The following is a 27,505-nucleotide window of genomic DNA, read 5'->3' as shown; positions in this document are numbered from 1 at the left end:
AAGGCAGGAGAGAAGCAAGTGTCTGCTGGACATAATGATGAACATGTTGGTGATCTTAGATCACCTCAGGGGAGTGGTGAGTGGGAGGTGAGGAAATGGGACACCGTGACCAGCCATGAGCTTTTCAGAAGTTTGGCCAAGAACAGGAGAGGGCGTGGGGTTGAGGGAGAGCTCTTGAACTGGGCCTGGGTCTTCAGCCCTTTGTGGTTCTGGGAACCCAGCCAAGGCCTGTGCGGAGAGCGAGTCATCTCAGTCCAGCCCACCTCCCATCAGAAGTCTGGGTGGAGTCAGGAAGGTCATTCCTACCCCCGGGTGAGGCTGAGGGCTTAAGGTGGGAGGGTTACCCTAACTCCCCATGGTTAGCCCTCCGTGACCAGGCTGAAACCCTGACCCCAGGAGTTCATTATCCCTAATTTCCCAAGGCAACGCATTCTGCAAGAAAACATATTTGTTCTCCAAATCCTCAGAGTGCTTAGTCGTCTGACAACACCAGGTGAACAAACAGAATTGAGAAAGTTCAAGAACAGTAGCACAGAACAATGTGAAGGTAGGTTGCCTATGGAATCCTCAGGGAAGAGGAAGATGGTTCGAGAAAGAAGGGGGCAAACAAGCTGCTTTCAAGGGTCTTTCCCCATTGAACCGGTTGGGTCACTCCCCCAACCCCCTTCATGGATTCCAGTGATAAGACAGCAGTCAAACTTTTGTTTTTCACTTTATTGTACAAAAAAAGAGAAAACAAAACTTCCACAATTGGCCTTAAGCTTAGGCAGACACCTCTAAGCCACTCCCTCCCACCTCCCATGATACAAATTCAAGTTGTGGTTGTTGTTGAAACCTACAAAAACACTCCTTAAATATTAGAAAAAAAAAGGGGGAGCGGGGGTCCTCCCACCCCAGCCATCCCATCCCAGTGCCAAAATGCACTCAGAGTGACCTCTTACAGCACCAACACCCCCACCCCCACAGCCCTGTTCGTACTGTAAGAATTTTTCAATTTTTAAAACAGGAAAAAAAAGCGCCCCAAAGTTGTTTTTAAATGAAAACACATTCCACTAAAACACAACAGCGCAGGGGCATTCAAACAGGGAAATGGGGTTCTTTGCAGGGGCTCTTGGGAAGAAATAGAACCTATGAACCCCTGGACCTAATTCCAGGATCAGGACAAAGGAGGGGGCGTGGAGTGGGGAGTGTCCCTCCCTAGTTCCCCGACCCCCAGCACCACGTCCAAGGCAAGGCAGATCGTCTGCCTGCCTTTGGGAGCAGGACCCATCTTTCCCACCCCACCTCCCAGGTGGAGTTTCCTCTCTTCCCCCATCCCTTGGCTTTCATTTAGAGGGGGAAGATGGAAAAGCACAAAGCCCCAATTAAATAGGTCACTGACATGATTGTAAAAAAAAAAAAAGCCAAAATTTCGTCAAAAACAAAAAAATCAAATCCACAGAGACAAGGTGGCTTGGCTTATTGAGAGTCTAGGAACCAGGGTACCAAAAAGGTTGGGATGGCTAGGAAGGGTTAGAGGGACAGCTGCAAAAGCAGCTTTTTACAGACCTCTTCCCCAGCTGTGGGTTTGGGGGGTGCGGGGGAGGGAGCAGACCTGAGAAATCAAAGGAAATGGGGGCAAGGGAGCTAGAGGGTATGGGAGGAAGGCAGGAGAGATGTGTAAGTTAAGAGCTTGGGACACATTTCTTGAAGCCCAGATTCTGAGCTAGAGTGGCCAGGTGACCCCTCAGATGAGCTGGGAAGGCCTCTCCCACCAAATAAAAGCTGTAAGGTTCACCTGGTCTGTCCCCTTCCCCACCGTCCTGCTGGATATTGGAGACCAGCAGCAGCTCAGTCACAAGGCCCCGGCAGAGGGAAGCTGGCATAGGAAGCATCAGAGTGGCTTCAGTACACCTCCCAAAATGTAATCAGAGATTAGGCAAAGCAGATACGGAGAAAGGGGCCGCCCCAGCCCACTCCCACCAGGACCAATGTCTCCCTGGCCCTCACCAACCCTTTCACCAGATTTACAGACTGAGGTGGGCTCCCCCTTCTCTTTTGCACACATACATCCACATGTGCCTTTGCACACATCCACAGGTGCACCCATGCTATGTACAGGCCACACACACACACATACACACACACATACACACGCACACACACTTTTCCATACGCATCAAGACCGTTTTAAAAAAGTCCCAAACCTACCCCCTAAACCCTCCCTCTCCCAGAAATGACAACAGAGACGGCAGCCGAGATCGGTAGGAAACGTCTCGTTGACAGCTCAGAGCTTAAAAAAAAAAATATATACACATATATAAAAAACACTTCTGCCCCCTCCCCCCATGAGCGGGTCCAGGCAGCTCCTTCCTGCAGGGGGCGGGGGAGAGGGCTGCAGGCAGTGCCTGTTTTCTCACAGGCACCCACCCTCCTCTCCCCATCCTTTCCCTGCCTCCAGTTCCAATGTAGGGGTCCAGGCAGCAAGCCCCTCTGGGAAGGGAGGGGTCCTCCCCAAGGTTCCACCCTCCCATGGGTCGGGATGCAGGTGTAGAGGGCCTCACTGAACTCTTTGGGACCCCCCACCCCACTCCCAGGTCCATTGTCCATGCCGGAACCGCAAGTGCAGAAGAGGGGTGGGCCGGGCCGGTCCAGTGGTGGCTCAGTCTGATGGTTGCGCTCCCTGGAGGGCCCCCCAGGGCTGGTATCTCTGAGGCTGCAGAGTCCTGGCCTTGGCTCCTCCAGCCCCTCCCCCCACCGTATTTTGTTTAAAAAAAAAAGAAAAGAAAGAAAGAAAGTGGGGGAGGCCAGGGGGCAGGGGACAGAACATGGGGGAGAAACAAAGGCGGTCAGTTGGGGAGGGGAGCCCCGGGTGGGGCTGAGCCTCAGTTGGAGTCAGAGTCCGAGGAGTCCCCCGAGGAAGAGGAGCTGGAGCTGCTGCCCTCGGACTCATTGTCCTCATCCTCATCGTCATCCTCGTCGTCGTCTTCATCCTCGTCATCCTCCTCGTTCTGGGGGGGGCAAGGAGCGTGCAGTCACCAGATGGCCATGCTGGCAAGGCCCCGCTCTCCCCTCCCACCATGACGCGTCCGCCCCACCTCATCCCCATCCTCGCTCTCATCCTCGCTGCTGGACTCTGAGGAGTCCCCGCCATCCTCGGAGGAGTCCCCGTTCTCATCATCTTCCTCCTCTTCGTCCTCATCCTCATCATCCTCATCCTCTTCGTCATCTTCCTCAGACTCCTGAGACGGACAGTGGCACATCAGTGGTCCCTGCCACACCGCTCCAGGTACTGCAGACCCCCACCCGCCCCCGTCTGGGAGGGGCCTCCTTACCGACTTGGACTGTAGGGTAGTCCGGCTGGACTTGGGGTTCGGGCCTCGCAGCTTGGTCATGCTCTTACGTTTCTGCAGGAGAGGATGGGAACACAAAGGGAGCAGCCATGAGGTCCAGACACCCGCCCCCAATCCCCAACCCTTAGCCCAAGGCTGCCCTGCTCCCAGACTCACATTGGAGATGTACTCTTTATATGCTGCGCGGTCCTGGGGAGACAGACTCTGGGGGAAACAGAGGAGGAGGTGAGGGTTGAAACACCACCCAAACTACTGCTGACCGAGTGCCAGGCAGGGGGCCGAGCATTAATATACCACCACCTATCTCGACCCCTCCCAGTCTCCCCATACCTTGGGACTCTGCAGACAGCCCGAGATCTGAGAACACAGCTCCAGTATTTTCGCTTAGGATGCCCTGAATCCTTTTCTAAGCCACCAATCCTAAGACTGTTGGCTTTCATGTCCCTCCTGTTGCTCTACCCCAGTGGAGGCTCCAGAGTCAGGGTGTTCCTCAACTCAGAGAATCCCCTGCACGACGACGCCCATAGCCTGGCTTCATCACTCCCACTCCAATATCAAGCCCAGAGCCACTGACGAGGCAGTTTGGGGCTCACCAAACTTCTGGAACACCTAAACCTTGCTAGTGCTCTAGGTCCTTGGCCAGCCTTCCGGGGTGGCTGAGGAGGGCGCAGGTGACACTCCCCACTTTACAGCTCTGACTGCTCAACCAAGGCACAGAGGGGAATCTCAGAGGCCCAGAAGCCAAGCCAGAGTCTAGGAGAGATCCCGTGGTCCCAGCTGGAGAGAGGAAAAGGCAATCTGATTTGGATTTTTCTACTTATTAGCTGTGTGACTTCATGTAAGTTACTTAACCTCTCTGAGTCTTGGTTTCCTTAACTTTGACAGTAATCATTACCCTGTCAGACTGCTAAGACACTGAATGAAATCATGAATGCAGACCAGCCAGCATGATGCCTCCCTCTTCCTTCCTTCCAAGGCTCTCCTGCCTTCTCACCTTGACCCAGAGGTCCAGGTGTACTTTGTACTGCTTCTGCTGCTCCTCGGCCAGCTTTTTGTAGTGCTCCTTCTGGCTCTGGGAGATGCGCTGCCAGCGGCTGCCAATCTCCACCATGCGTTCCTTTAGCGGCAAGTGATTCAGCTCCCCATTGGACAGCAGCTCCTGGGAGAACTTCTGGTAACCGTTCCTAGGAGGAGGGAGTGGGGCCGGGAGGGTCAGGATACCCACCGGGTGGCGCTCCAGCCCTGACCCTCCCACCCCCGGGGTGGGCTCCAACCCTAGACTCACATGGGAGGCTTCTTGGGTTCTCCCTGGAACTTCATCTTCTTGGACGAGTTTGCAGCAGCCGGGGGTGCCCGCATCTCACTCAGCTCTCTCTGCGGGAAAACCCAGAAGCTCACACTCATCTCACCCCCGAAACAGTCCTACCTCCTGCCCCGTGCCATCAGTGCCTTAGCTGGCTCTCCTTTTATGTGCCAGAAAGGAGGAGAAACTGCGGCACAGCCAGGGGACAACTTCCTAACAAATCGCATCTTCCCAGGCACTGCCGTTTCAAAGTGCTTTCACAACTGCACTCACGTCACTGGTATCGTCACCCTCCTTTTACTGATGCGTGACTGAGCCTCAGAGAAGGAAGTTAAGAGACTCGCTCAGGGTCACACCACCAAGGCTCGGACTCCTGGCTCCAAGCCCCATGCAGTAAGGGAAGCTGCCCACCCAAAAGGGTGTTGCTCCCGGCTCCATCCTGTTCCACCACCCTAACCACCAGCCGGCTCCCCACCTCATATCGCTTTTGGTCTTCAGCGGCCTTCTTAATCCACATCAGTTTCTCCTTCTTCTCCATGTTGTTCCAGGTCATCTCCATGGCTTTCAAGGCCTTCACCCGGTCGTTCTGGGGACAGACAGGGGTGTCAGCTGTGGGAGGTGTCACCTGGGGCTGGAGGAGACCCGTGTGGGCAAGCTGCCCAAAAACTCCTCTCCCACTCCCTGCCACCTTGAAGCGGGCCAGGTAGTCGCCGATGACGCTCTGTTGCCAGATCTCCTCGGCTCTCTTGGGCGACTCGGGCAGCTTGCCCCGCTCCTCGCGCTCCCCACCCGGCTTCCTCTCCGACTGGGCCTTCAGCGCAGCCTCCCGGGCCTTGTACTTGGCCTGCGGAGGAACGGTATGGGGCGTCAGTCTTCCAGCCACCACCAGGGGGCGCGCGCTCCTCAGCCAGCTGTTGAAGGCTCTCCGCCCCCGCCTCCGCCCCCCAAGGGTGGGGCGAGAAGAGGCATCGCTGGTGCAGATGTCTTCAGCCTGGGGCTCACCCGCCAACCCGCTCTGCTCCCCAGGGAGCCAAGAGCCCTCAGCTGACAGCTTCCCGCCTTCCGGCCTGCTGGGCTCCCAGCCCCACCATCTGAGCCCAGGCACACGTGTGAGCCACACAGGGCAGGGGTGGGGAAGTGCAGCCAGCCCCTAGGGGAGACGTGGCCCAGACTCAGCCCTGGCAGCCCCTCTGGTCTGGCGAGCCTAACCTTCTTCTTCTCGGACAAGTCGTTCCACATGCGGGCCAGCAGGCGAGTCAGCTCACTCTCCGAGAGCTCCGGCCGTTCCTCCTGCAACTGCCGCCGCTTCTCTTCTGAGAAGATGAACATGGCCGACACGGGTCGCTTGGGCTTCTCGGAGCCGCCCTGCAGATGTGCAAAGAGGGCTGGGGTCTGCTGGGTGTTGACAGGGAGCCCCGCCTTCTCTACCCCCACCTGCTGGGCTGTGCCCCCTGCCTACCTTGCCCCCTTCCTGGGAGGGCTTCTTGGAGGCTGGGCTGGTAGCTTGCTTCTTGTTGATGTTCAACATCTTCTCCTCCCCCAGGACCCGCTGCTGCTCCTCCTCAGGCAGGCTCTGGTCCGGGAAGAAGAAGTAGCATGGGGCTGTGCGTCTGGTGCCCAGTCTGCTCCCAGGTTGTTGTAGGGGCATTACCCCCCAATCCCCAAGCCTTTCTCTCCCCACTGCCCCAGCCAGAGGCACACTCACCTCCAGAAAACGGAGCAGTTCCACCTCGTAATCTTTCTTTTTCTGGGAAAGAAAGGGGAATCAGGGTCAATCTGGGGGTAGAGCTTCCAGTGCTCAGGGGACAACAGCCCTCAGCAAGCTGTCCAGAGCCTGGACAGGGCCTAGTCTCCCTCCCTAGATGGGAAGCATGAAGCCTGAGACTGTATGCTTTGATCAGCCCCGATGCTAACCCTAGCACACCACCAAGTTTGAAGCAGGTGCCCAGGGCACGGTTTGCCCAATGACTGACTCACCCTAGTTGGGATCAGACATCATGCTTCAAACCCCCAAGACCCCTGAGGGTCTCCAGGAGTCCTCCTTGCCACAGCTCACCTGGTCGCACTTCTTGTGGTAGGCATCCTTCTCCTTCTGGGAGAGCAGCTTCCACTGCTGGCTGCATAGCACCATGCGTTCCGTGCTGGGCACGTCCTTCATATTGGCCATCAGCTCTGCGCAGTACAGCGAGTAGCTGTTCCTATCAGAACCAGCAGGGAGGAGTGTCCCTGTGAGCAGCCAGGGTGGCCCAGGGCAGCAGGCTTCCTCACTGCCAGAGCCAGGCTGAGGTCCTTCACCGGTCCAGCTCCCTAGCTGCCCACCTGCCCTCTCACCCACCCGCCCCAGGGCAGCGCTCACGGAGGTGGCTTGGTGGGTCGCCCATCAAACTTGTCCTTGAGCTGGCGTTCGGCCTTGGTGAGGGTGGACTTGGTGATGCCCTCCTCACTGATGTTCAACTCGGGGTGCTTCTGGATATAGTCTCGCATAATCTCCTGCAGAGTGAGGTGGGGGGATGGAGGGCAACGGGGTGCGGGGTTAGCCGGGGCTGGGGAGGGGGGAGAGCCGCTGGGGAGGGGAGGCAGGGAGCAAAGCTGGGGGGTGGCCGTGTGTCTGCTGTGTCACACGAGATGTGGTGCCCTGCCCTGCCCTAGCCTGAGATCTCATGGGGGTGAGGGGGAAGGTAGGGGCAGAGGTGAGGGGCCCAGAAGGCCCCTCCCTCAATGGAGGGATGGGGAGCGGCTGCCTCCCGCAGAGTGCGGAGGCCAGAGTCAGAGGGCAGAGGCTCGTGAAGAGCCGGACGGGGAGGAGCGCAGCGGAAGCCTAACCTCGTACTCCTTCCGCTGCTCCAGGGCCTTATGAATCCATTTCAGCCTCTTTTTGTCCGAGAGCTGAGACCACTGCTTCCCCAGGGAGTCCTTCACCTCCTTCGTAGTGGCCTGCAAACCAAAAGCCGTCAGACACACACAGGCAGCCAGGGGCAGGGGGAGGGGAGGGGGGAGGGGGGCACAGAGGCCCCCGCCCCCTCAGGCCAGAGGAGGTCACATAAGTGTCCCCCACAGGCCAGGAGGGGAAGGCGGAGAGGCGGGGGTCCCGCCTGGGTGCAAGGGACAGGCTCACACACGCACGCACGCACACGCTCGCACGCCAGCTGGCCCAGGCCCTGTCCATGCAGCCCACCCCTGGGGAGGGGCCTCCTCTCCTGCTCCCCTGCACCATGCCCGGCCGACCTGGCGCGGCTCCCCCCTTGCCACCGCAGTGTGCCCTCCACCCCCACCCCTTGGCCGGACACTCACATCTGGCCGTACTTTGAGATACACCTTCTTCTCATGGGTGTACCACAGCTGCTGGGGGGTTTTGGGCTTCTCAGGGATGTCCGACTTCTTGGCATTCTGGATTAGGTCAGGGTGATCCTCCCTAGCCGGGGCGTGGGGAGCGACATCAGTGGGTGGCGGGGGATCCTGCCAGGGCAGACCCAAGCTAGCTGCCCCACCCACCAAGGCGCCTAGGCCTGTCAATTGGGGCCTCGTGGGACAGTGGCTGCCTGCCTGTCCCTGCCCTTGAACATGACCCGCTAGGGTCTACACGTGACCCATCCATCTTCCATGCCTCACAGATGGCAAGCTCGCAGCTCTGGTCACTGTTACCCTGTCCTGCCACACCCAGTGTCCTGTGGCCCTCCTCTGGGCTCCACTGCCTTACCTGAATCGGGCCAGGTTTCGCTCGAACTCCTGTTTCTCCCTCTGGAAGTCCTGAATATATTTCATCTGGGGGGAGGAGGGGACGGGGTCATCCATGACCCAAGACCTGACCTACAAAAGCCACCAAGCCACCTCCTTGCTAGCTATTTTGCCTCCCAGTTGGTGATATGGACAAATGGAGGATGGCATGAGCAGGCAGGGGATGGTGGCTTGTCTTCAGTGGGGTGAGGGGGGACTCAACCGTAGCCCAGACTGTTGGCTTGGAACCAGAGACAGTGTGAGCTACAGGGGTCTCCTGGAACACATCCTACACCTATTCCCTCCGTTTAAGAGAGAGAGCGTCCCAGAAAGGGGACATGGCATCACTAAGTTATACGGTAAGTGGTGACAGGGCTGGGACTCCCCTCAACCCTACCCCTTTGCCTTTCCCCAGTGCCACAAACTCCCACGAGGAGGAGTCAGGAGAAGGTGTAGGCCTTGCCCCTGTCACTCCCTCCTCACGTCTGTGGCAGCCAGTATCGGTCTGCCCCCTCAGAGGTGGCCCAGAAGGCCAGGGGCAAGCTGAGTCTTGCTTCCAAGGCACGAGGGGACACGGTGTTGAAGGGAACCCAGAGAGAATTCTTGCAATGCAGATCACATCCTAACAGATCTGTCTCCTAAAGTTGGATTTTTTCCTCCATCCACTACCTGAGTTCCTGGCTGTCCTTTGTGATTCTGACAGCACCCCCTGCCCCCCTCCTTCCTTAGCCATCACCTTCTTCCCCGCCTGATGCCTTCTTCCAGGCTCCTGGCTGGCTGGCTCCTCCAGCCCTCCCTCCCCCACCCCACTCCTCCTGCTCTGCCACTTGGTTTCCCTTCCTTCTCCTCCACCCTCTTCTATCAGCCTGGCCTCCCTTCCCACCATCACCTGACTCCTCTCCCTGTATCTTTCCTACACCTTCACTCCTCCTCAGGCTTTTACTTCCTTTCCATTCTGGCTCTTTCCCTTACTCATCTACCTCCTGTCCTGCATCCCACGCAGTGTCCATATCTCCGTTCTCCCTCTTTTCCCCAGATTCACAAGAGCCAGCAGTGGAAGGGGCCAGGGGCTCATGGCAATTGAGCCCAACCCCTGCCTCTCACAGAAGAGGCACCAGGCGCGGGAAGAGAGGCAGCTCCACGTTCCCGCGGTTCCCACAGAAAACCGGGAGCAGAGCCCAGCCTCCTCTGCCCCAACCTCAGTCCTCTCGTGCAAAACAGCAGCTTTAAGAGCAGGCTCTCCCGCCACACATCAGATAAAGACCAGGCCTGAGAAATGAAGTGACTTACCGAAGGTCACACACGCAGCAACTCAGTGGCAGTCAGGAGAACAGGCCCAAGTCTTGTGTCCCCCACCCTGTCCACTCTACCACGTAGTTTCTTCTGTCCCTCCCTGGTCCTCAGACCCTCTGCCTCTCAGCCTCTCCCTCCCTTCCTGTGAGTGTCTGTGTCATGTGTACAGTCAGCCCCGTGACATCCCCGTCAGCGCCATCAAAGGGATCAAGAACAGCTCCAGCAAGGCATACTCCTACTCAGCTCGGGCAGCCATTGCAGACAGCTAGTTTTACCCAGTCGAGCCAGCTCCTTTCTTGGGTACAGAACCAAGAGCATGTGAGCCCACAGCCAGAGTGCACAAACCAGGAGAAGAGCGACTCACAGTCTGGCAGCCAGTGCCACCTCCTGAGAGCTGGCAGCGTACAACTTTGTTTCCTCTCCAAGCAAATGTGTCCTCTTGTCCCTCCCAAAGCCTCTCCCCAACATCTCTCCCGGGCTCCATCTCTTCATCTAGCATCTCCTCTTTGTGTCCATCTCTCTCCCCACCCCATCTTACTTGTGTCCCCGCTGCAGGCTCCTCTGATGCTTTGCTGCCTATCTCTGTGAGGGACCACTTGAATTCACCATGTTCGATGGTGTCCACCCCTGCCTGGGAGGCTGGGCAACCTCTGCTCAAGGTTAACGGCCTCTGATGGTCTAGGACAACATGGGGCCATGAGACACATTTGTCCTTGAGTGAACACGTGTGCGTGAGAAGGAAGGCCATCTAACTGTGGACATGACAGTGAGAAAAGCACTACACAAGGAGTCCAAAGCAATAAGCCCAAGTCCTACTCTAGCATCGTTACTTGCGTGACCTGGAACCCAATACCTTCTTGCATCTTAGTTCTTTGCCCACAAAAATTTGGATAACCCCTTTTCCTGGAGTTACCTTTATGAGGATATCAGAAGCATCAAATGAGACTGTTGGGAAATGTCAGAGGGTGAACTGCTGTGCAGGCCTAACAGTGAGGACAGGTGCATTGGAGCAGAGCTGTGTGAAAGAACGCTGTGGGCTGACTGTGGTTGCTCAGAGCACCTACCTCGGTCTGCGTTACACCTGTGGTGTAACCTGTGGCAGTGCCCGAGCCTGACGGTGTGTGGGCCTGGGAGGGGGTGATGAGGTGTGGCCGCCCAAGAGCTAGCCCGCTCTGCTGACCTGCCCATGTCCCTGATGCTAAGTCCCTCTAAGACCCATCCCCATCAGCTGCCCCCAGCCTCTGCCTTCCCTCCACTTAGTGTCATCCCCCCGCCCCCACCTTCTTCTTCTCCGGCAGCTCCTTGTATTTCTTGGACAGAATCTTGGTCAGGTCCAGGTTGCTCATCTCAGGGTGGAGTTTTGCGTACTTTGCCCGCTTCTCCATGAAGAAGCGGAAATAAGGGGTCAGGGGCTTCTTTGGGAAGTCCGGATGTTTCTGGAAGGAGGAACAAGGACATGGTGAAGGTCAGATGCTGTCCATTCGTTGGATGATTCCTCTCCTACTCCTCAGACTCCTCCTCCTAGAAACTCACCTTGAGCTTTTTGCCTTTGTAAGGGTTTTTCACATGTTCCTGAGCATCGAGGATCAATTCTGTCAACGTACGGAACTTCCTCACCTGCAGGAAGAAGAGAGGTGAGTAGAGCGGGAAGTTCTGAAGAGGGAAACACCACCCCACAGCGTGCCCCTATTTTCCAACGGGTCTCCTCTACTTTCCACTAGATTGAATTTATCAAAGGAGGAAGGGCAGAGGCCAACAGCCACACAACTCAGGCAGCCCCTGACACCCAGGCAGACACCAGGCACTGGCCCATGCCTACTGCAGAGGCCCAGGCAGTCAGTACACACCAAAGGACAGCAACAAGGTGACCACCTGACCTCGATGTAGTTGTCCATGCCAGCACCTCATTCAATCCCCAGAACAGCTCAGGCGACAGAAGCTCCAAGACGGTAAGTATTCAAGGCCACACAGCTAGAAAGTGGCAGAACTGAGAACTCTAGGCCAGTGCTGTCAACCATGCCACCTCCCAAAATGCAAAAGGGCGACCACATGAGCACCTCGCCTGGTCTCTTTCCTTCCTGTTTATAGATTTCTGTTTCATCTCCCCAACCAGGAAGGTTCAGGTGGGGGTATGTGTAGACGTGTTTGTATGTTTCAGGAAGGGGGGGATCAGTTACCTCATTAGAAATCTCCACCCATTTGAGCTTGCACATGTCTCCAGAAAAGTCTTTAAATGCTACTTTTTCCCAGTCCATATGTGACTCGGTGGTTTTGAACTTGGAGCTGTCATTGGATGGAAGGTTGTTCTTCATGCATTCCAGCAAAGTCAGCATGTCTTCCTGGGACCAGCGGTCTGGGGAGGGATAAGAGAGACAATCATGCTTGGTTCATGCCCCCCATCTGCTCCCCAGTCCTCAACCCTCCTCCCCAGAGCATTGCAGTCCCTGGTTACTTCCCCTGTGCAGGCACAGACAAGACATGGCCTAGCCCTAAGGACAAACAGTGGCTGTATGGATTAGAGCAGGGACTCCAGTCCAGACCGCGTCATACCTAGAAAGCCAGACTTGAACTCAAATCTGGCTTACTCCAAAGCTGTTATTTCTAACGCGCCAGGCTGCCATGGGCCACTGTTTATTGTAGGGAAGGAGAGGAAATGAAGCTACAGTGATTCGGGGCCCAATGGGAAAACAATTAGCTCCTTGGAGAGGGGAGGGAAGCAGGGAGGCAACACATCTAAATGTGTTGCCAAGTTCAAGTCCAAGTTCTAGGTGGATACCCTACATGTGCAAGGACTGAGAATGGGGTGTGGGCAGTAAGGAGAACCCATGCAGATGTTTCTCTTCTGCACAGCTGGAAACTAGTATTAGAGACATGGGTATTCCATCATCCTCCCTACCTCTCGGCCCCTCAGGGAAGACCAAAGGAGAATTTGGGGCAAGTAAGAAAAATGAAATGGAACTCGAAGAACCATATAGGGTAGCAGTGAGGCAAGGCAGGCAGGTGGGCAAAGGCTCTCAGGGCCCTGCTTCAGAGAGAACCCCCAGAATTCTGAGTTGTCTTCTCAGCCCGACTCCCTGTGGCAGCAAAAAAAGGCGTCTGGACCAGCAACTTTCAGCCACTGAATTGCAGCTCCAGGGAGGCCTCTCCGGAGGGAGGCTACTCTGGAAAGTGAGCTGGGAAAACAGCTATGCAAGGCTAGGAGTCAAAAGGCTCTTCATTTGCATCTGGTAACCTGGGCCAGGGTTTCCGCAGGGTGGGTCACATGGACCCATAATCCTCTCTCCTCTCAATGTCCCACAGGCATTGCCAGATGCTCAACTTCATCCTATCCCCTGCCCCCATACCCACTGGATCCCTACTGAATGGGACAAGGTCTAGTTAGTCGCGTTATGTATCTCCCATGGCTTGGGGCCTCAAACCACCAAGACATCCTTTCTCTCCACCTGCCTCACCAAAAACCTTGTCCTCTTAGTAAGAATAAAAAGCTAAAAAGCTTTCCCAATCTGTCGTCTCCCCCTTCCACCACATTCCTCATCCTTCCTCCCATTCCAGGACCCTGGATGAGGACACACTCAGAGTGGACTGGGAACCCCAGAAGAAAGGCTTGCACAGGCGTTCTTCTCCCTCTCTAAAGTGGGGGAAATGGAATGTGAAAAATACAATTTATAGGCCCAAGGCCAAATAATTTGGGTTTAGCCAAACCCCTAGTGTGAGGGATGCTTGACTCTTATAAACACTCAAGACCCCCCCCCCCATCTCAATTCAGAGAATGCAGACTGGAGAAACCTTTTGGAAGGGGAGTGGACCCTGCACACACACCTGCGGGGGAAAAAAAGATTTAAATTAAAGAGAGCCGAGGGTGGAGGGTCCTACCTTGGCCTTTGGGGGCGGCCATTTCCAGGTCTGTGGGGCAGTCGGCTTCTCCGTTCATTCTCCAGCCGTCCAGCCACCTCCTCGGTCGTGCTGGCCGGGCAACCCGGGGTCAAAGCCACCTCACCCTTTAGAAGAGATACCAGTCCCCACTCAGACGAGCTGAGAGGTGAGGGACTTTCTATCCCTCCCTCCCCCAAAGGGGAGGGGGGCACAAGTCCACATTCTCAGAGACCCTGCCAAGACCCTAGCGGACTTAGTCGGTGGGTGTTGGAGAGTGCTCCTCCTCTTCCTCCTAGCCCCGTCCCCCCGCCCCAGCCCCTGCAGCCCGGCTCCGAAGCGTGCGCCCTCCCCTGCCCACGCGAGAGACTGCTTCCAGCTCCCGCGTGCAGCTAGCGCCCGCCCTCCACCCTCCTTCCCCCACCCTAGCCAAAAAAAAAAATCTCCTCCTCCTCTATGCGCCCGCCCCGGGGAGGCCCCAGGCTGGAGGGCGGGGGAGGAGGAAGGGCGGGTAAAGGGCGCGCGCGGCCGCGGAAGCGGGCACGCGCCGCAGTCTCCTCCTCCCGCCTCCCCCCGGCCGATTCCCCCCGCCTCCGCAGCCCGGCGGGGACCCGGACGCAGCGCAGCCGCCGCCGGCCCCGGAGCGCAGCGGCCGCACCGCCCCCGGGGACCGGATCCGGATTCCCGCCGCCCCCCTTCTTGGGCTCCCGACGCCGTCCCCGCCCGCCTGGGCGGGCAAGCAGCCGGAGAGAAGCGGCCTAGCCTGCCCCCCGCCCCCGAGCCACCCACCCCGGCCAGAAGCGCCGCCACCGCCCAGCCACCCCGACGCGCACGGAGGAGCCCGGCGCAGAGGCGCGACCACGGCGGGAACCGCCGCCTCCTCCCCCGAGCTTGCGGCCCAGCCCTGCCGGCGCCCCCGCCCCGGCCTCCGGGGAGCCGAGCCAAGGAGAGGGCGGGAGGACGACGGCCGGGAGGCGGGGGCGCAGCGCTCACCGGCCCCGCCGCCCCCTCCGGCGGCCGGCGAGAACTGCGCCTGCCGGCTCCGAGAAGCGCGGGCTCCTCCGCCCGCGGCCGGGGCTCGGCTCGGGCCTCGCTTCCTGTCCTCCCCTCCCCCGGCTCTCGGCGTCCTCTCCAGTGCCCCGGTCCTCTCGCCCAGTCCTCCGCCCGGAGGTCGCCTCGGGGCCTCTCCTGGCGTCTACCGCACCAGCGGTTCGCTCCCCGCCACCCGGCCCCGACCCCGGCGCGCGTCCTCAGCCACCCCGGTTACCCGGCGCAGCGCGGCCTCCGGGCTTCCCGCTCCTGCGGCTCCCTCCCCGGCTCTGAGCGGCGGCGCCCTCCCCCGCTCGGCCGGGCACAGCCGCAGCTCCCTCCCGCGGCGGCAGCGGCTCCTCCTCCGGGCGCGGCGGCGGCGCTGGGGCGGCGGCTGCTGCTGCTGTGGCGGCGGCGGCGGCTGTGGCTGCTGCCTGCTGCTCCTCGCGGCGAAAAGCACAAAGCACAGCGCCCTCCGCCTGCAGGCAGCCCGCCCGCCGCCCGCCCGCCGGCCCCGGCCTCAGCTCGCACACCCCCCGCCGCCGCCGCAGCCTCCGCCGCCGGAGCGGGGAGGAGGAGGGAGAAGGGAGGAGGAGGAGCGGGAGGGGGGGCGGGAGAAGCGGGGCAGCGAGCGCGTCCTTCCCCGTAGAGCGCACACCGACCCCCGGGGAGCGAGCGCCAGCCCGCCCGCCTCGCCGGCTCCGCTCCCTCCCACAGCCTGCCCGGGCGGGCTCCGCGGGGGGCAGCTGGGAGGAGGGGCGGGAGCTGGGGGGACCCGGGCGGCCGAGGCGGAGGGAAGGAAGGAGGGGAGGGGGGTAGTGGTGGTGCTGGTGGTGGCGGCGGCGGCGGCGGCGGCTGCTGCTGCTGCCGGGGAGGGGGGGCCGGGGCAGGGAGACACGCAGCCGCCCGGATGGCGGCGGGGCTCGGAGCCGAGGCGGGCGGGCGGGCGGGCGCCGAGAGCGACCTCGCCAGACCCGCGGGGGAACTAGCAGGCTCGGCCGGCGCGGGAGGGAGAGCGCGAGGCGCGCCCGCAGAGAGGGTGCCTGAAGGGGCCCCCCGGTGGCCAGGGAGGGTCGGGGGTGCTTGGAGCCCTGCTCCGGAGCTCTCCCCCAAGTCCTCGCAGCTCAGAATCGGGCTTCCACGCCAGCCCTCTCCCGCCTCCCGGAGCGGGCGGTCCGCGCCCACCCTCTTCCCCGGAGCGTGGCCACCGGCTAGGGGCTCAGGCACGCCGATCGCGGCGCCAGGCTTCGGCGCCTGCCTCGCGGTGTCCTCGCTGCCGAACAGCAGATACACGAAACTTTAAAAATAATTACCCCTACCACATGCCTTTCCTGCAAATTAAAAAAGGAAAAATCCCCTTCGCTCCTTACATTCCGGAAACGGCGAGAGGGCGACGGGCTCCGGTAGAGGAGCCTCTCTGGGAGCCGGTTCAATCCAGCCCGGCATGGCTCCGCAGGCCTGCCAGGGCGCATGGAGATCGGCGCCGCCGCCACTCGCAGCAACCCCTCTCCCCCGAAATCCGCGGCGCCGGGTCTCACTTACCGAGCGTGTGAATGGGAGCGCGGGCCAGGGGCACCTAGGGGTGCGGCGGGCCGAAGAGCCGAGCCGCAGCTCCGCCGCAGCCGACGCCGGGGCAGCGAGACGCCAGACAAAGCCCGAGATGGCGAAGCGGAGCGACGGCTAATGGCGAGCCCCACGCGCCGCGCTCCGCCCGCCCCGCTCCGCCCGCCCGCCCGCCCGCCTCGGCGCAGCGCAGCGCCGCTCCGAGCGCTCGCCCGTCAGAGCCGCCTCGGCGCCGCCGCCTCCCGGGCCACCCCGGCCTCGCCTGGCCCCTCCGCCTCCTCCGGGCGGCTCAGCCTCACCCCTTCCCTCCCACCGCGCTGGGGGCTGCACGAAAATAAGAAAAGAAAAATGCTTTTCTTTTCTTTTTTTTTTTTTTTTTGGCAGGGCGGGCGTGTTGAGACTTTTGGGTCTTTTTGCCCCCAGCTCGCACTCACCTGCGGAGCCGCCGGGAGGGCTGGGGGTGGGGGCGCGCGGGGCTGGAGCCGGCGAGCGCGGGTTGAAAGCTAGCCAAGCTCTGCAGCGCCCGACCCGGGCGTATACGCCGCCGCCAGTCCCCGCAGAGAAATCGTCCTCCTACCCCCGCCTCCATCGCTCTGCGTTTCTCTTCCAATCAGCCGGTCGCTTGGCGGCTCCTCCATTCTCCGGCCAAGCCCGCTGCCTAGAGCGAGCTCCACTCCATCTGTTCGCCCGGCTCCTCGCTCCCCTGCCGGGGCTGGCGAGGCGACGTGGGGCCGGAGGGGGATTTGCGAGGGAACCTGCCTGCTTCCTGCTCCCATTGCTCCCTCCTGCCTCCTGCTTCTCTCCTGCGTCTTTCCAACTCTCCCCTGTCGCCACTGGTGTGTGTCTGAGTGTGTGTGTGCGCGGTTTTTTTTTTTTTTTTTTTATTGCTCTTTGCTTTTGCAACCCTGAAGCCAAAGCGGGGGGGATGTTACAAAAAAAAGCAAGAAAGAAGCTCTTGGATTTGCAACACATTGAAAAACCGGGGGAGCACCCCGCCTCGTCCGATCTCAGAGCCCCGCGAGGGCCTTCCGGGTTTCAGAGCGAGCCTCGCGTTCTCAATGCCCCTCACCTCCGCTGGGTTTAGAATCCGAGGGGTCCGAGCAAAAAGTTCTCCCCCTGGGCCGTAGCAGGGGGTGTCAGGGTGGGAGTTGGGGAGATTTCTCAAGCAGCAGCAGCCATCCCTCCCACCCTGGCTTCGGTAGCTGGGCCGGGGCGGGGGTGGAGAGCCAAATCCTGGTGGGTTTGCGGGAAGGGCCTTCCCGGGCGACGTCGGAGCCGGGGACTGCGCTTCGCTCATCTCCCGCTCGGTCTCTGCCTCTTGTCCCCTGCCAGTTCCCCCTTTAATTTCTTTTCCCCCCTCTCCTTTAATCTAATTTCTTCCAACTCCACCTTTGTTGTTACCGGCGTCACGCCCGGACCAGCCAATCCCCGCCACGCAATCAGCTTGTCAAAAAGCCTCGACCAGCCCTGGGAAAGCAGGCCGCGGGCGCTGCCCCCTCCCCCGGCGGCGGCGGCGGCGGGGAGCCGCGCGGGGAGCCTGGCACCCGGGCTTCGCCGCCGGAGCCGCAGCGGGGCAGCTTCAGCGTAGGCCTCCCGCGCTCCACGATTCTGCGGGGCGGGGAACGAAAGGCCTGGGCGCGGACCTCCATCCACCCTCCCTGCCGCCGGCTGTGGTCGTCTGTCTCTGCCTCCCCTCCTTCGAGGAAGGGTTATCAGGACGCAGGGAGCCAGCAGACAGGCTGAGAACGCCCGCTTCCAACGGGCGAGCCTACAGTTTGGGCCGTTGCTCCCCGGGCAGCGCCATTGCTCCTGGCTCCCAGGCTGCCAGTCTCCCACACCAACAGTGCTGCTGCCCACATCTCGGCCAGCTGGGTCACCAGCCCCTTTGGACTCTCTCCTGGCACACAACCTTCTCCATCCTCACACAACGGCTTCGCTCCTGCCATAATTCCTCTTGTCTCCCGGGAGAAATGAGATTCGTTTCCCAGGACTTCCACAGCCCACATCTGCCACGTTTCACAAACAGGGAGGAAAACCCTGTCAGGATCTGGTGTGTCCGGAATTTTTAGTGGGCAGGGCTTGTAGGAGAGGCTCATTTACCTTGACGCTAATGAAGCGCAAGATGCAGGGCCCCTCGTTTGCAGCACCTGGCCAAGGCCCTGGACTTCGTTGTGATCCATCCTTTGGTATTGTTTTTGTTAAAAGAGCTTCCCCACTACCCCAGTTGTACAAGCTTCAGCCCCACAAACCCAGCTGTGCTCTTGGAACATACACAGGGCGTTTTGTGTAGGTCAAGCCTCCTTGCTCTGCACTTGGAGCAGAGCAGGGACTGACTTTCTTGTCTCGAGTGGGAAACAGCAAAGGGTTTGGAGTCAGAAGTCCCAGCCTCCCAGCCTCTCAGCTTTCCCACCTGCTTAATAGCGTGTGAGTTTGATCACGTTTCTTAAACTCCCCTGGTTCCAGTTTCCTTGTCTATACAATTAGAATAGCGATCCCCTGTTCTCTGCTTTGCTCAGGAGTTGGAAGGTCAAGTGAGATGATGTATGTAAAACTGCAAAATACTCCACATTGTCACTTTCCACAATTACAATGGGAGAGACTTAGGCCCCCAAGAAAGTTCCAAATCTTCCACACACAGATCTGGAGTCCAGGTGTCCTGGCTCCTAGCTCTGAACTTTTTGGCTGGGCTAAGAGGCCTTTCGGTAAAATGCTTTGGAATAAAACAGAATGAACATGAATCATAAGAATGATTATTATTGATTTTTCATTCCTTGGGCAGCAAAAATCATGGCTGGCGCTCTTCCCACTTGGAAACAGATTGGCTTGTTTTACAAGTATTGCGTCTCTGGTGAGGTCAGGAGTCTAGGACTCCGGCTACAGGCCAGAGCATGAGGGAATCTGCCCTTGGTCCTTTTTTCTTTGCCCCCTCTCCCAATTCGGCACCTCTTCCCTTCCCGTTTTCTGCCCCGTGCCTTGAAGCAGAGCCTCAGCATTCCACAACCTCAGCCCAGGCTGGTGACAAGGCATAATCCTAGCTGCACACTATCCATTTGGCCCTTGCCCTTCCCTGGGCTCCCAGTACTCCACTCCAACACCAGCTCTTATAAAACCCCTAGTGTGCCTGGACTGCGTTAACCAAAGTGTGGTACTTAAATTCCCAGTGCACGAGGAGTAATTTTAGATGGTATACAGATCAACATATTATTTTCAGTTATATATTTTAATGTGTATTGGAAACGTTCGTTTTAATTTTTTATTTAAGATAGTGACATAAAATATATAATAATGTACACCTGAAATTTACACAATGTTATAAGCCAAAATGACCTCAATAAAATAATTTTCTAAAAAGTGGGAGCCTGGGGCTGGCCCCATGGCCGAGTGGTTAAGTTGGCGCACTCCACTTCAGCAGCCCAGGGTTTCACCTGTTCCGATCCTGGGCGCAGACATGGCACCACTCCTCAAGCCATGCTGAGGCGGTGTCCCACACAGCACAACCAGAAGGACCTACAACTAGAATATTTATCTATACTGGAGGGCTTTGGGGGGAAGAAGAAGAAAAAAGAAGATTGGCAACAGATGTTAGTTCAGGTGCCAATCTTTAAAAAAGAAAAAAAGGTAGGAGCCTAGGGGCTGGCCCCATGGCCGAGTGGTTGAGTTTACGCGCTCCGCTTCGGCTGCCCAGGGTTTCACCGGTTCAGATCCTGCCGCGGACATGGCACCGCTCATCAGGCCATGCTGAGGTGGCGTCCCACATGCCACAACTGGAAGGATCCACAACTAAAAATATACAACTATGTACCTGGGGGCTTTGCGGAGAAAAAGGAAAAATAAAATCTTTAAAAAAAAAGAAAGTAGGAGCCTAATAAAAATGATGGCACAGTTTTATGCATGTTAGATGGTTAACTACATGAATCCTACAATAAATATGGCACTTTACCTTGAAAAAAAATGATAGTGACATAAAGACTTCTTCCTCTTTCTTTTTGGATCTACTGTCCTTAATTTTTTTCTTTTTTATTGAGGTATAACTTACAGATAATAAAGTACACACCTCTTAAGAGTACAGCTTGGTGAATTTTTACAAATGTATACATATTATACGTTACATATATATACCATGTAACCACCACCCAGATGGAGATATTGACTATTACTAGCATCTAGCAAGCTCACTCAGAGTCAATATTCCCCTCTAAATGTCACCAGGATTGTGAGCTCTATTGCCATAGGTAAGTTTAGCTTGTTTTTGGAGTTGATATACAAGGAATCATACAGTATGTACTCTTTCAGATCCGCCCTCTTTCACTCAACGTTATGTCTGAGATTATACTGTTGCATGGAGTTGTGGGTCACTTCTTTTCATTGCTATGTAGTACTCCATTGTATAAATATACCACAATTTATCCTTTCTACTTCCAGTGGGCACTTGGGTTGCTTCTAGTTTTTAACTATTAGGAATAAAGCTGCTTCAAACATTCTTGTGCATATCTTTTGGTGAATATAAGCATTCATTCCTCCTGGGTATATTTCCAGGAGTGGAATTTCTGTATCACAGAATATAAATATATTGGACATTAGTGGATTTTGCCAAATGGTGTTGTCAGTGTTTCTGGATTTTGGCCATTCTAATAGGTGTGTAGTGATATCTGGGGGTTGTTGTTTTGTTTTTTTCCTTTAATTTTATTGAGGTCATACTGGTTTATAACATTGTGTAATTTCAGGTGTACATTATTATATATCAGTTTCTGTATAGACTGCATTGTGCTCACCACCAACAGTCTAGTTTTTATCCATCACCATACATATGTGCCCCTTTGCCCCTTTCGCCCACCCTCCGACCTCCTTCCCCTCTGGGAACCACTAATCTGTTCTCTTTATCCATGTGTTTATCTTCCACATGTGAGTGAAATCGTATAGTGTTTGTCTTTCTCTGTCTGCCTTATTTCACTTAACATAATACCCTCAAGTTGCAAGTGTTGTTGCAAATGAGATGATTTTGTCTTTTTTGTGTAACTGAATAGTAGTCCATTGTATAGATATACCACATCTTCTTTATCTGTATAATGTTTCAATTTTCAATTTCTTTTTTTTCCCTCCTCAAAGCCCCAGTACATAGTTGTGTATTCTAGTTGTAAGTCCTTCTAGTTCTTCTATGTGAGCCCCCGCCACAGCATGGCTACTGACAGATGAGTGGTGTGGTTCCACCCTGGGAACTGAACCGAGCTGCCACAGTGGAGCATGCGGAACTTTAATCAAGGCTGACTCAATTTTCAATTTCTTAATGGCATATGGTGATGAGAATATTTTCACATGCTTAGTTGCCATCTATATAATCTTTCTTCTTTTTAAGATTGGCACCTGAGCTAACATCTGTTGCCAATCTTCTTTTTTTGCCCCTTCTTCTTCTTCCCGAAGTCCCCCAGTACATAGTTGTATATTCTAGTTGTGAGTGCCTCTGGTTGTGCTATGTGGGGTGCCGCTCCAGCATGGCCTGATGAGCAGTGTCCTGTGCACCCCCAGGAACTGAACCAGCAACACCCCGGGCTGACAAAGCGGAGTGCACGAACTAAACCACTGGGCCATGGGGCTGGGCTCTGTATAATCGTTTTTGGTGAGATGTCTGTTCAGATCTTTTGCCAATTTTTCAATCAGGTTGTTGTTTTTCTTATTGTTGAATTTTAAGAGTTCTTTGTATATTTTATTTTATTATTTATTGATTGATTGATTTTTTTTTTTTGAGGAAGATCAGCCCTGTGCTAACATCCACGGCCAATCCTCCTCTTTTTGCTGAGGAAGACTGGCTCTGAGCTAACGTCCATTCCTATTTTCCTGTACTTTATACATGGGACGCCTACCACAGCATGGCTTGCCAAGCGGTGCCACATCTGCACCCAGGATCCCAACCAGTGAACCCCAGGCTGCTGAAGCAGAACGTGCCCACTTAACCGCTGTGCCACTGGCCAGCCCCATAGTTCTTTGTGTATTTTAGATAGCAGTCCTTTATCAGATGGGTCTTTTGTAAATATTTTCTCCCAGTCTGTAGATTGTCTTCTCATTCTCTTGACCTTGTCTTTCATAGAGCAGAAGTTTTTTATTTTAATAAAGTCCCGGTTATCAATTATGTCTTTCATGCCTTTGGTGTTGTATCTAAAAAGTCATTTGCCACACCCAAGGTCATCTAGGTTTTCGCCTATGTTATCTTCTAGGAGTTGTATAGTTTTGTGATTTACATTTAAGCCTATGATCCATTTTGAGTTAGTTTTTTGTGAAGGATATAAGATCTATGTTTAGATCAATTTTTTTTGCATGTACATGTCCAGTTATCCCAGCGCCATTAGTTGCAGAGATTATGCCTCATTGTATCGATTTTGCTCCTTTGTCAAAGAACACTTGACTATATTTATGTGAGTCTATTTCCCGGCTCTTTATTATGTTCCATTGATCTATCTGTCTATTCCTTTGCCAATACCACACTGTCTTGATCACTGTAGCTTTACAGCATGTCCTAAAGTCAAATAGTATCAGTCCTCCAACTTTGTTCTTCTCTTTCAATACTGTGTTCTGAGTTTTTTGCCTCTCCATATAAACTCTATAATCAGTTTGTCAGTACCCACAAAATAACCTATGGGATTTTGATTGGGATTGCTTTGAATCTGTAAATCCAGATGGCAAGAACTGACGTCTTGTCAACATTGTTTTCCTATCCATGAACACGGAAATCTCTCCATATATTTAATTCTTCTTTGATATCTTTCAATAGAGTTTTGTAGTCTTCCTCATATTTTGTTAGATTTATAACTAAGTATTTCATTTTTTTGAATGCTAATATAAATGACAATGTATTTTTAATTTCAAATTCTTCTTGTTCCTTGCTGGTATATAGGAAAGCCATTGATTTTTGTATATTAATCTTGTATCTTGCAACCTTGCTATAATCATTTATTAGTTCCAGGAGGGTTTTTTTGTTGGTTCTTTCAGATTTTCTACATAGACGATCATGTCATCTACAAAGACAGTTTTATTTATTCCTTTCCAATCTATGTAACTTTTCTTTTCTTTTTTCTCCTCTTGTTGTATTAGCCAGGATTTCCAGTACAATGTGGAAAAGCAGTGGTGAGAGGGGACATCCTCGCCTTGTTCCTGATCTTAGTGGGAAAGCTTTGAGTTTCTCACCATTAAATATGTGTTGGCTGTACTTTTTTGTAGATGCTCTTTATCAAATTGAGAAAATTCCCCGCTATTCCTAGTATGCTGAGAGTTTTCATCATTGAATTTTGTCAGATGCTTTTTCTGCATCTTTTGATACAATCATGTGATTTTTCTTCTTTAGCCTGTTGATGTGATGGATGACATTGGTTGATTTTCCAGTGTTGAAGCAGACTTGCATACCTGGGATTAAATCCTACTTGGTTGTGTTGTATAATTCTTTTTATACATTGTTGAATTCATTTAGCTAATATTTTGTTGAGGATTTTGCATCTTTATTCAGGAGAGATATTGATCTGTAGTTTTCTTTCTTTCTTTCTTTCTTTTTTTTTTAAAGATTGGCACCTGGGCTAACAACTGTTGCCAATCTTTTTTTTTTTTTCTGCTTTATCTTCCCAAGCCCCCCGTACATAGTTGAATATCTTAGTTGCAGGTCCTTCTAGATGTGGGATGTGGGATGCCGCCTCAACGTTGCCTGACGAGTGGTGCCATGTCTGTGCCTAGGATCCGAACCCTGGGCCGCTGCAGCGGAGCGCAGGAACTTAACCACTTGGCCACGGAGCCAGCCCCTGTAGTTTTCTTTTCTTGTAATATCTTTGGTTTTGGTATTAGAGTAATGCTGGCCTCATAGAATGAGTTAAGGAGTATTCTCTCGGCTTCAGTCTTCTGGAAGAGATTGTAGAGAATTTGTATAATTTCTTCCTTAAACTTTTGGTAGAAATCACCAGTGAACCCATTTGGGCCTGGTGCATCCTGTTTTGGAAGGTTATTAATTATTAAAGATTTTATTTTTTCCTTTTTCTCCCCAAAGCACCCCAGTACATAGTTGTATATTCTTCGTTGTGGGTCCTTCTAGTTGTGGCATGTGGGACACTGCCTCAGCATGGTCTGATGAGCAGCACCATGTCCACGCCCAGGATTCGAACCAACGAAACACTGGGCTGCCTGCAGTGGAGCGTGCAAACTTAACCACTTGGCCACGGGGCCAGCCCCTGGAAGGTTATTAATTATTGATTCAGTTTCTTTGATAGGTATAGGCCTATTCAAATTGTTTTTCTTCTTGTGTGAGTTTTGGCAGATTGTATTTTTCCATTCATCTAGGTTATCAAATTTGTGGTCATAGAGTTGTTTATAATATTCCCAAATTATCCTTTTAACGTCCATGAGATCTGTAGTGATGTCCCCTCTTTCATTTCTGATATTAGCAATTTGTGTCTTCTCTCTTTTTTTCTTAGTTAGCCTGGCTAGAGGTTTATCAATTTTATTGATCTTGTCAAAGAACCAGCTTTTGATTTTATTGATTTTCTCTATTGATTTCCTATTTCAATTTCATTGATTTCAGCTCTGATTTTTATTTTTCTTTTCTTCTGCTTAATTTGGATTTAATTTGCTTTTTTCCCCCTTGTTTCCTAAGGTGGAAGCTTAGATTATTGACTTTAGATTTTTCTTGTTTTCTAATATATAAATTTGATGCTATAAATTTCCCTCTAATCAATGCTTTTCCTGCATTCTACAAATTTTGATAAGTTGTATTTTTGTTTTCATTTAGTTCAAAATATTTAAAAGTTTCTCTTGAGGGGCCAGCCCAGTGGCGCAGCAGTTAAGTGCACACATTCCACTTCAGCAGCCCAGGGTTCGCAGGTTTGGATCCCAGGTGTGGACATGGCATTGCTTGTCAAGCCATGCTGTGGTAGGCATCCCACATATAAAGTAGAGGAAGATGGTCATGGATGTTAGCTCAGGGCCAGTCTTCCTCAGCAAAAAGAGGAGGATTGGCAGCAGATGTTAGCTCAGCGCTAATCCTCCTCCTCAAAAAAAAAGTGTCTCTTGAGATTTCTTGTTTGATAATGTGTTATTTAGAAGTGTGTTGTTTAATCTCCAAGTATTTTGGGATTTTCCAGCTATTTTTCTGTTGTTGATTTCTAGTTTGATTTTGCTGTGATCTGAGAGTAGACATTGCATGATTTCTATTCTTTTAAATTTGTTATGTGCTTTATGGCCCAGAATGTGGTGTATCTTGGTGAATATTCCATGTGAGTTTGAGAAGAATGTGCAATCTGTTGTTGGATGAGTAGTCTATAGATGTCAATTACATACAGTTTATTCATAGTGCTGTTGAGTTCAATTATGTCCTTCCTGATTTTCTACCTACTGGATCTGTCCATTTCTGATAGAGGAGTGTTAAAGTCTCCAACTATAATAGTGGAGTCATCTCTCTCTCCTTGCAGGTCTATCAGTTTTTGTGTTTTGATACTCTGTTGTTAGACCTATGCACGTTATGGATTTTTTTTTTAAGATTTTATTTTTCCTTTTTCTCCCCAAAGCCCCCTGGTACATAGTTGTGTATTTTTAGTTGTGGGTCCTTCCAGTTGTGGCACGTGGGATGCCACCTCAGCATGGCCTGATGAGCGGTGCCATGTCCACACCCAGGATTCGAACCATTGAAACCCTGGGCCACCAAAGCAAAGCATGCGAACTAAACCACTCGGCCACGGAGCTGGCCCCACATTACGGATTTTTATATCTTCTTGGGGTATTAACCCCTTTATCATTAAGTAATACCCTTCTTGATCCCTGTAACTTTCTTTGCTCTGAAGTTGGTTCTATCTGAAATTAATATAGTCATCCCTACTTTCTTTTGTCTAGTGTCACCATGGTATATCTCTTTCTATCCTTTACTGTGAACTGTATGTGTCTTTACATTTAAAGTGGGTTTCTTGTAGATAATATATAGTTGGGTCTTGTTTTTTGATCCACTCTGACAACCTTTGTCTTTTGATTGGTGTATTTAGACCAGTGATGTTTAAGGTGATTATTGACATAGTTGGATTAATATTTACCATATTTGTTACTTTTTTCTATTTGTTGCCCTTGTTCTTTGTTCCTATTTTTGTCTTCCACACTTTTTCTGCCTTTTGTGGGTTTTTTTTTTTTCCTTAAAGATTGGCACCTGAGCTAACAACTGTTGCCAATCGTCTTTTTTTTTATTCTTCTCCCCAAAGCCCCCCAGTATATAGTTGTATATTGTAATTGTGAGTGCCTCTGGTTGTGCTGTGTGGGAGGCTGCCTCAGCATGGCCTAACAAGCGGTGCCATGTCTGTGCCTGGGATCTGAACTGGCGAAACCCCTGGCTGCCGAAGCGGAGTGCATGAACTTAACAGCTCGGCCACAGGGCTGGCCCCCCTTTGGTGGTTTTTAATTGAGTATTTTATATAAATTCATTTTCTCTCATTTATTAGCATATCGTTACACTTTTTTTTTCACTTCTTTTTAGTAGTTTCCCTAGAGTTTGCAATACATATTTACAACTAATCCAAGTCCACTTTCAAATAACGCTATACCACTTTGTGGGTAGTACAAGTACTTTATAATGACAAAATATTGCTCATTCCTCCCTCCTGTCCTTTCTGTGCCTTGTATCATTGCTGTCATTCATTTCACTTATACATAGGCATGCATAAGCGTGCGTATATATATATACATATATATACACACACACACAGTCAAATACATTGTTGCTATTATTTTGTTGAACAAACGGTTTTCTGTGCCAGCAATTGAGAATAAGAAAAATAAATGTTTTATTTTACCTTCACCAATATTCCTTCTCCAATACTCCTCCATTCTTTACGTAGATCTGAGTTTCTGATCTATTGTTTTCCTTCTTTCTGTAGAACTTCTTTTAACATTTCTTGCAAGGCAGGTCCAATGACAACAAACTCCCTCAATTTTTGCATATCTGAGAAAGTCTTTGTTTCTCCTTTACTTTTTTTTTCTTTTTTGGTGAGGAAGACTGTCCCTGAGTTAACATCTATGCCAGTCTTCCTCCATTTTGTATGTGGGATGCTCCACAGCATGGCTTGACAAGTGGTGGGTAGGTCTGCACCTGGGGTCTGAACCCGCAGACCCGAGCTGCTGAAACGGAGCATGTGAACTTAACCACTATGCCACTGGGCCAGCCCCATCTCCTTTACTTTTAAAGGATAATTTCACAGGATACAGAATTCTAGGTTGGTGATTTTTTTTCCCTCTCAACACTCTAAATATTTCACTTCTTCTCTTCTTGCTTACAGGGGTCCTGAGAGGTTGGATGTAATTCTTACATATGCTTCTCTCTAGATGAGGAATTTTTTCCCTCTGGCTTCTTTCAAGACTTTTTCTTAGGGCTGGCCACATTGTCTAGTGGTTAAGT

General features: G+C 53.2%; 1 protein-coding gene across 8 annotated transcripts; it reads right to left on the bottom strand.

Moving 5' to 3' along the window:
• Positions 1-699: 699 nt before the first annotated feature.
• On the bottom strand, positions 700-17,588 carry UBTF (upstream binding transcription factor). Of its 8 annotated transcripts, none has more exons than XM_023652426.2 (21): positions 16,539-17,588; positions 13,516-13,640; positions 11,820-11,995; positions 11,176-11,259; positions 10,923-11,078; positions 8,333-8,397; positions 7,927-8,047; positions 7,459-7,569; positions 6,992-7,125; positions 6,692-6,833; positions 6,341-6,382; positions 6,095-6,208; positions 5,845-6,000; positions 5,324-5,479; positions 5,111-5,221; positions 4,618-4,706; positions 4,327-4,516; positions 3,489-3,536; positions 3,315-3,386; positions 3,078-3,221; positions 700-2,990 (listed from the first exon to the last, which is right to left on the bottom strand). In XM_023652426.2, the coding sequence occupies exons 2-21, from the start codon at positions 13,571-13,573 to the stop codon at positions 2,865-2,867; spliced, it is 2,295 nt and encodes a 764-aa protein (XP_023508194.1). In that variant the 5' UTR covers positions 13,574-13,640; positions 16,539-17,588; the 3' UTR covers positions 700-2,864. The 8 variants fall into 8 exon arrangements, with proteins under 8 accessions (XP_023508194.1, XP_023508192.1, XP_023508193.1 ...); XM_023652424.2 differs by lacking the exon at positions 16,539-17,588 and adding an exon at positions 16,084-16,295; XM_023652425.2 differs by lacking the exon at positions 16,539-17,588 and adding an exon at positions 14,780-14,918.
• Between the last annotated feature and the right edge of the window lie 9,917 nt (positions 17,589-27,505).

This window comes from Equus caballus, chromosome 11 (genome assembly GCF_041296265.1).
Source record: "Equus caballus isolate H_3958 breed thoroughbred chromosome 11, TB-T2T, whole genome shotgun sequence".
Lineage (NCBI taxonomy): Eukaryota > Metazoa > Chordata > Mammalia > Perissodactyla > Equidae > Equus > Equus caballus.
The sequence above is the reverse complement of the archived record's forward strand: the minus strand, read 5'-3'. Positions and strand labels throughout refer to the sequence as shown.